This window comes from Paroedura picta, chromosome 3 (genome assembly GCF_049243985.1).
Source record: "Paroedura picta isolate Pp20150507F chromosome 3, Ppicta_v3.0, whole genome shotgun sequence".
Classification (NCBI taxonomy): Eukaryota; Metazoa; Chordata; class Lepidosauria; order Squamata; family Gekkonidae; genus Paroedura; species Paroedura picta.
This window is the reverse complement of record NC_135371.1, coordinates 168,440,127-168,448,916: the sequence shown is the minus strand read 5'-3', so window position 1 is coordinate 168,448,916 and position 8,790 is coordinate 168,440,127. Positions and strand designations below refer to the sequence as shown.

At 44.7% G+C, this 8,790-nt stretch overlaps 1 protein-coding gene across 1 annotated transcript in view; it reads right to left on the bottom strand.

Moving 5' to 3' along the window:
• Positions 1 to 6,025: 6,025 nt before the first annotated feature.
• The window catches only part of LOC143831410 (olfactory receptor 13H1-like), a 4,611-nt gene continuing 1,846 nt past the window's right edge, over positions 6,026 to 8,790 (bottom strand). The window contains exon 2 of the mRNA XM_077324405.1: positions 6,026 to 7,496. Coding sequence (XP_077180520.1) covers positions 6,542 to 7,474 — 933 coding nt within the window. The 5' untranslated portion in view covers positions 7,475 to 7,496 and the 3' untranslated portion in view covers positions 6,026 to 6,541. The remainder of the gene's footprint in view (positions 7,497 to 8,790) is intronic.

Sequence of the window (8,790 nt, the reverse complement as noted above, 5' to 3'; positions counted from 1 at the left end):
CCTAGACTTGTGTGACATTCTTCCACTCTTTTTATTTATATATATATATATATATATTATTTATTTATTATATCTATATACCACCCTCCCCAAAGACTTAAATATAATATTTATTGTGCAATAATATTTGGAAGTGAAGGCAACATAGAAAGAAGAAGATGAAGAGTTGGTTCTTACATGCTGCTTTTCTCTACTTGAAGGAGTCTCAAAGGGCTTGCAGTTGCCTTCCCTTTCCTCTCCCCACAACAGACACCCAGTGAGGGAGGTGAGGCTGAGAGAGCCCTGATATTACTGAAGAAGAAGAGTTGGTTCTTATCTGCTGCTTTTCTCTACCCAAAGGAGTCTCAAAGCAACTTACAGTTGCTTCCCCTTCCTTTCCCCACAACAGACACCCTGTGAGGTAGGCGAGGCTGAGAGAGCCCTGATATTCCTGCTCAGTCAGAACAGCTTTATCATTGCTGTGGTGAACCCAAGTTCTCCAAGCTGGCTGCACGTGGGGGAGCGTGGAATCAAATCCAGCTCACCAGATTAGAAGCTGCCACTCTTAACCACTACACCAAGCCCTTAATGGGAAGCAGGAGAAAAAGTCCTTTGTTCCTGGCCAGTATAAAATGGCTCTGAGAAAGAAGAAAATGCTTTCCGGGCAGGATGTTTACTGGAAGTGAGGTCTCACAAACAAAATTGATTTAGAGGCTGACACAAACTTGGCCAGAGAAACATCCTTTACTGGAAACGTGGGTCAAAATTCAGAGCTCCAAAGCAAATCTCAAGCTTTATGACTCTGAAGATTTGTGCACATATTATTTCTGTCAGTAATGGGATTTTACTTACCTGGTGAGGTCCAGACTGAAGGTGGGAACTCTTCAATATGTATTCTTCATTCCATAATACAGCAACCAGATGCTACGAAAACCTCCATACTAGCATCCTAGGCTTTCTCTTCAAGGCCAGAGCATTTAACGAAATCTCTTCCTCTTTCATGACTTTCCCCCCAGTTGCAATGTCCTTTTGAAAGGTCAATGGTGACACACTAACTGTGTCAGCCTAGCTCTGATGTCTTAGAAGAGAGAGGTCCAGAATGTTTGTGTTTGGTTGGATGGCAAGTGAAGCTGATCAGGTCTCCAGGATTAGATAGAGCCTCAAAGCAGCAGGATGAAGAAAACAGTGAAAAGTTGAAGGTCCTTTTCATAGGAGTTCTAAAGAAAATGAGTTGCGTAGAACGCATTAAGAGATCTGCTCTTCCTTCTTGTGAAACAGAACAGCTCTGCCCATTCCTAAGTATAGAAGACAGTGAGTTTGCAGGTATATGGTACCCACCATTTTCAAAGCTGCAGTATCAGAGGCCCTCCTGGAATAGTTCTGAGAAGTCTTAACTAGAACTCCTGGGGAATCCCTTTGAATGAGTACTTTAGACTCAAAGATTAATTATTCTTTCCTCTGATGTCAGCTTTAAGAACTCTATGAGGAATGTGGATGTCAGAGTTACTGCCTTTCAAGGGGACGTGTACCAGGGTGGAATAAAGGACACAATGCCAAGAAATATGATGTTGATGATGATGATTATGATGATGATGATGATGGAGGAGGAGGAGGAGGGTAGATGGATGGATGGATGGATGGGTGGGTGGGCAGATGGATGGATGGATGGATGGATGGATGGATGGATGGATGGATGGATGGATGGATGGATAGATAGATAGATAGATAGATAGATAGATAGATAGATAGATAGATAGATAGATAGATAGATAGATAGATAGATAGATAGATAGATAGATAGATAGATAGATAGATCCCTGAGTGGGAGGAGCTCCCTGTAAAAAGCTCTGGGGAGCAGAAAGTTTGGTAACCACCAAGAGCATGTAAATGATCCTGGATGCCTCTTTATCCATGGAGGCCCAGGTCAGCAATGCAATGTCTTAGGCATCATATCATCTCCATGACGCACGTCAATTGTCACCTTTACCTGTCCATGCAATCCCAGGCCAGAAACTTGGGTGTGACCATTGATGCCTCCCTGACTATGGAGGCGCAGGTCAGGAAAGTAGCCGGCCAGGCATTTTTCCATCTTCGCCAAGCCCGGCTACTAGCGCACTACCTGTCCCCCGAACACCTGGCCACTGTGATCCATGCAACGGTCACCTCCAGATTAGATTTCTGTAACTCGCTCTACGCGGGCCTATCCCTGTCTCTGATCCGGAAACTCCAGCTGGTACAAAATGCAGCCGCTAGGGTCCTCACCGGCACACCTTGGAGGGCCCACATCCAGCCTGTGCTGAGGCAGCTGCACTGGTTGCCAATTGCTGTCTGGATCCGGTTCAAGGTTCTGGTTCTAACCTTTAAGGCTTTACGCGGGCTGGGACCCACATACCTGAGGGACCGCCTAGTGCCCTATGCCCCCCGCAGGGCTCTGCGCTCTGCGAGTGAGAATCTTCTGGTCGTTCCCGGCCCTAGGGAAGCACGCCTAGCCTCGACCAGGGCCAGGGCCTTTTCGGTCCTGGCCCCCACCTGGTGGAATGAGCTCCCGGGTGAGCTGCGGGCCCTGCGGGACCCTTTAACATTCCGCAGGGCCTGCAAGACGGAGCTCTTCCGCCAGGTCTATGGTTGAGGCTGGGGCTGCCGGGGTACATCGACTGCTCTCCCCCGGGCTTCTTGAACATCGTTGACCTCCTTCTCCTCCACCCCCCCCCTTTTTTAGGAATGGGGGTAGGAAGGGAATCTTATTATTGTGCTGCCATGTTGTGACATTTTAAAGTCTTTTAATGGGAGTTTTAATGGGTTTTTTAAGACATTGTAACCCGCCGCGAGCCATTTGGGAGTGGCGGGAAATAAATCGAAATAATAATAATAATAATAATAATCCATTAAATAGTCACCTCAAGGCTGGGTTACTGTAATTCAGTCTACACAGGGCTACTTGTGAAGCTGCTCCAGAAACTTCAACTGGACCAAAATGCAATGGCACGGCTCCTAACTGGGAGCCACTGGATAGCACATATACTTCTGCAGTTGCAATGGCTCCAGATTGAAGACTGGATCAGGTCCAAGCTTTTGATTATTATCTTAAAGCCCTAATGGTCTTGGACCATTGTATCTGTGGGACTGCCTTTCCCCCGCAGTCCCCACGAGAGTATTATGGTCTAGGATGTTTGGTCCTAAAGTGATAAAATTGGCTTCAACCAGGGTCAGAGTCTTTACAGCCCTGGTCCCATCATAGTAGAATGCTCTGCCTAATGAGATCAGAGCCCTGTGGAAACTTCACTTGTTCTTCAGGAGTGGTTCCATCAGACCTATGCTTGAGGCAGAGGACTACAGTTAATAACGCAAGAAGGAGCACTTCCACCAGGCATTTAGTTGACGACAGGGTGGTGACCAGAGTTTTGATCTATAGATCCCCCCTACTTTTAACGATCAAGACCCCCAAGGTCATCTTGCCTAGGGTCATCAGCATGGGTCCATTGACTGGAACACCGGAGCTGGGTGTAGAAGGGTTATAGATTTTAATTCAGCCGCCATCTGTTGTTGTATATGTTGTTGTATGGGGTTTTTAGGGGGAGGGGGTTATATTATGACTTTACTGTTTGTTCTATGAACCTCCATGAAATGGCTTTGTTGAGAGTAAAAAAATAAAGGTAAAGGTATCCCCTGTGCAAGCACCGGGTCATGTCTGACCCTTGGGGTGACGCCCTCCAGCGTTTTCATGGCAGACTCAATACGGGGTGGTTTGCCAGTGCCTTCCCCAGTCATCACCGTTTGCCCCCCAGCAAGCTGGGTCCTCATTTTACCGACCTCGGAAGGATGGAAGGCTGAGTCAACCGGGAGCCGGCTGTTGGGATCGAACTCCCAGCCTCATGGTCAGAGCTTCAGAAAGCATGTGGCTGCCTTACCACTCTACGCCACAAGAGGCTTTTTGTTGAGAGTGGTGGTATACAAATCGAAAAATAAATAAATGTCTTCTGACCTCCCTGCCCAAGCCCACCCATTTACATCTACATTGCCTTTCCCCATCCCCTAAAAATATCAGATTTCTCAGATGGACCAGCCGCCATTTATTTGAAAGTACTGTATTTGTAATGTTATTTTAACTTGTATGGTCTTTATATTACTTCGATGTGCGTATTCTAAACCTGTTTAAACCACCTGTTAAAACACCTGCGCTGTAGAGAAAGGCAGCATAGAAGCAAAATAAATAGTCATGATGCCCAGCAGAAAGCAGGGTGTGAAATGCCTCCCAGCCGTTTCACCCCCTGCTTTTTGCTCACCACCAAAAGCTGCAACAAGTAGCTTGATGCCATTTAAACCTCTATTTTCTGCTACCCTCCGTTTTTTCAGAGGGAGGAAAAAGCTGAGGTTTAAGTGCCTCTGCTGCTTTTCTTGAGGAGTGGAAAGCAGGGGGTTGAACTTTAAATGTTAAGCCATGCTGACTTTTAGCAACTGCAGCCATCTGCACTAACTGCTCAAGGACCGACTGTTTGATGATTTGTTCCTAATAAACTTCAAGCTGATGGGTCAGCAGTTACCCAGATCCTCCTTCCTGAAGATGGGGACATTTGCCCACCTCCAGTCTTCTGGCACTTTGCCTGTTCTCCAAGAAATTACATCTGCAAGTTCTTTTAGTGCCCTTGGATGCAGTTCATCTGTCCTAGAGGATTTGGTTTCATTTAAAGAAACTAGGTGTTTATGTACTACCCCTACAGTGATCCTAGGCCACAACTCCCAGAGAGTTTCTCTTTGGAACATAAAACAATATGTGAGGCTCATAATGAGCTCTTGGAGGAGATGCAGGCCCTCTTGCCACTTCACGCAGTTCCGCAGCGCCTGCAAGATGGAACTCTTCCGCCAAGCATTTGGTTGAGGCCAGGATGCCTATAACATCTAACCCCCCACCCCCAATTCTCCCCGTTCTAATATCCATACTCTGGCAAACGTAAGAATTAATGCGGGAGAGGCTGCTCATAAGGATGCAGGGCCAATTCTGCTGTTTTATTTTACTGTTCTATCATAGAATCATAGAGTTGGAAGGGGCCATACAGGCCATCTAGTCCAACCCCCTGCTCTACGCAGGATCAGCCCTAAGCATCCTAAAGCATCCAAGAAAAGTGTGTATCCAGCCTTTGCTTGAAGACTGCCAGTGAGGGGGAGCTCACCACCTCCTTAGGCAGCCTATTCCACTGCTGAACTCCTCTGACTGTGAAAATTTTTTCCTGATATCTAGCCTATATCGTTGTACTTGTAGTTTAAACCCATTACTATGTGTCCTTTCCTCTGCAGCCAACAGGAACAGCATCCTGCCCTCCTCCAAGTGACAACCTTTCAAATACTTAAAGAGGGCTATCATGTCTCCTCTCAACCTCCTTTTCTCCAGGCTGAACATTCCCAAGTCCCTCAACCTATCTTCATAGGGCTTGGTCCCTTGGCCCCAGATCAACCTCGTCGCTCTCCTCTGTACCCTTTCAATTTTATCCACGTCCTTCTTGAAGTGAGCTTGTATAGTGAGCATGTACTTACTCCTATACTTTATTCTATATCAGAAATTTCCCCATGGTGCATGTACATATTCATATTATTTTGTTTATCGATAGAATTTCTTGATTTGAACTGAGGAAGGTCCCCCCCACCAAAAAAAAATCGTTTTGAGTATATTCTACAGGCCATGCATCTTGAAAAATAAACACGCCATTGACAAAGAAACGTACTTAGTCAAATAAGGTTTGTTTTACTCTTTATTGTCCTTTACACAACATCATATTTTTCTTTGTATGAGCTTACCTGGAGGTTGGCAACCCCACGCTTGGAAATATTCCTTAAGGTTTGGAGGTGGGGCCTCAGAAGGTTACAACGCTTTGAAGGTTACAAGGCCTTGGAGGTTACAAAGAGCTAGCTTTTTCTGACGCACATGAGATTACACTCTGAGTACTGAATTTAATGATAGCGAAGAGTGGTGACTTCAGGAATTTGTCTCCAAAAAGGATAACATTTACACATTACAGATCCCACTGAACCATTGTTCTATATTTTTATATAGAGTGTATTATTATAATCTTGACCACTGAGGATGTCTTCATTGCACCATCATATTCAGATGACCAAACTGTTCAAGGTTGACTTGGTGGTTTGGATCGAATTTCTGAGCAACTACATGAGACCACTGTACACACAATGTTATTCACCATCTGTGATCTTTCATTAGAACCCAGAGGCATCAAGAATCCAATTCCCACCCTATGTTCTTTCGGAGCCAATATCAGGAAAAGTTGACTTAGGTTTCTCCCAGGAGCTGGTTTCATTGCTATTATTTCATGCCCAGCTTGTTGAATACAATGCAATGGTTACTTCATGTGAGTTTAACCTGCATTATGGAAGTTTCCAAATTATAGCTGGAATCTAAACAAGCAATAAATACTTGTCTATGTGTCAGTGAAGCAAGGAATCAGTGCTGCCAGAGTCTTTGAGTGCACATGGCAAGACATGGAAATGTTGGTCAACACATTTGATGGTGTTTCCATAAGAAGTGGAGTGTAATGTTTTATTGTGCTAATTTTTATTCTGACATTTTCTTACTAAACATTCTCCAAAAAGCTCCCTTCACATCCCTGTTTCTCAAGCTGTAGATCAGGGGGTTGAGCATGGAAGTTAAGACGCCGTAAGTTAAAGACATGACCTTATCATGATCGGAGAAAGATTTTGATTGGGGCTTCAAGTACATGATCATGATGGTACCATAAAATATACCAACCACAGTGAGGTGAGAACTACAGGTGGAAAAGGCCTTTTTGCGACCCTGGGTGGAGCGGATGCGCAGGACAGCTGAGCCTATGCGCCCGTAGGTTACTACGATGAACGCAAAGGGTGATACCACATTAATGAGGACAGAAAGCTGCATGTAGAGTTCGCTAATGTGTACGTCAGAGCAGGCCAATGTGAGGAACGATTGTAGCTCACATACAAAATGGTTAAAGATATTTTGCCCACAGAAGTCAGTTGGCCTCAACAGCAGGTTGATCAAGGTATTCAGTGAGGAGTGGACCACACAGTAAGACACTAAACCAGTACAAAATCTCCAGCTCATGATCTGCATGTAGTGGAGGGGCCGGCATATGGCTGCAAAGCGGTCATAAGCCATGACAGCCAGAAGAAGGCATTCCATTACAACGAATAAAAGACCAACAAACATCTGGACCAAGCAACTGTAGTAGGAGATGGTGGGCATGTCAAAGAAGCAATTGACCAGGATTCCAGGAAGTACATTGTTGGAGATGATGAAATCTACTGTGGAGAGGGTGCAAAGGAAGAAATACATGGGAGAATGAAGGTGAGAGTCCACAATGATCAAGACGACCATGAGGCCATTCCCAAGGGTGCTTATGAGGTACACCATCAAGAAACATGAAAAGAACACAGCTTGTGCTTGCGGATGTCCCGATAAACCGATCAAGATGAATTCAGTCACTGTGGTCTCATTGGGAATGCTCATGATATTGTCTATTTTGGTCCTTCTGCAAGAAAAATATGTGAATAGGATAGTTTATAAGTGGCACGGGCAGACTTCCCCATGATCTTAAATAAACTTTCTTGAGATTTTTTATTCTAGCAAGGACTTATCCGATCTTCATTATCATGCTGTTTACTAATTTACTGCTCATTTACTCTCTCCTTCCATCCTTATAGCTGTACTCTTAATATTCCTGTTCCACTGTCTGAGGAAGTGTGCATGCACACACCAAAGATCACACCTTGAATGAAACGTCGTTGATCTTAAAAGTCCTTCTGGACTCAAATTCTGTTCAGACCAACACGACTACCCACTTGAGTCTTTCTTGAGTTCTGTTCCCTAGCTTTTATGAAGTTCCTAACATCTGATACACTAAAACCCCCCAAACCTAATGAGTCTGAAGTGCAACTACAGTATTTGCTGGCGTATAAGACTACTTTTCCCCACTGAAAAACATGCCTCCAATTGGGGGGGTCGTCCTATACGCCGGGTGCACTTCAGTTGGGATAGACGTAGCTGCCCATAGTGGCCCATAGTACTGTAATGTAATGTAACAAACTCTATATTTTGAGTGAAAATGTTGGGGGGTCGTTTATACACCCAGTCGTCTTATACGCCGGCAAATACGGTAATGTGGTTTACTCAGGCCATTGACACTGATGAACACTGTGACATGTAAGGTGGAGATTCAATTGTGTCCATGACAACAGAGATCAATACTAAATACATGCAATGCCTTTTACATTGGTTGTCTATGTAGATTCATGTTGCATTCATTCCCCATGGGAAACCTGTATCAAAATGAGTCCTGGATTTTGAAATGTCTTCATGAACTGAAATTTCCCTAAGACAGAAGAAAGCCTAATAATCTCAGGGATGGTTGCTTCACTTTTATCAACGTTATTTAGGATGCTTTGGGCTGATCCTGCCTTGAGCAGGGGGTTGGACTAGATGGCCTGTATGGCCCCTTCCAACTCTATGATTCTATGATTCTATGATCAAGCAGGAGAGGTCCAATTCTTTAAAGGTAGCACTTCTCAGTGACCTGGAAGACGGCGATGAACGCTAAAAGTGAATGCAACCTGAATAAGTCAGTGTTATGAGCCAATTGGAAAGGGCGGGATATATGAAAAAAAGACTTTGTCGTTGTTATCTGCCTTGCATCTCTCTCAAGAGTCTCATTCCTCCTTAAAAGAAATGCATAATTGGGCTGATATAAAGTGTGTGCAGATATTGAAATTCCCACCGTATATAAGTTTGCCTCTGAACGGGTGATGGGGAAAAAATGTGAGTTCCAC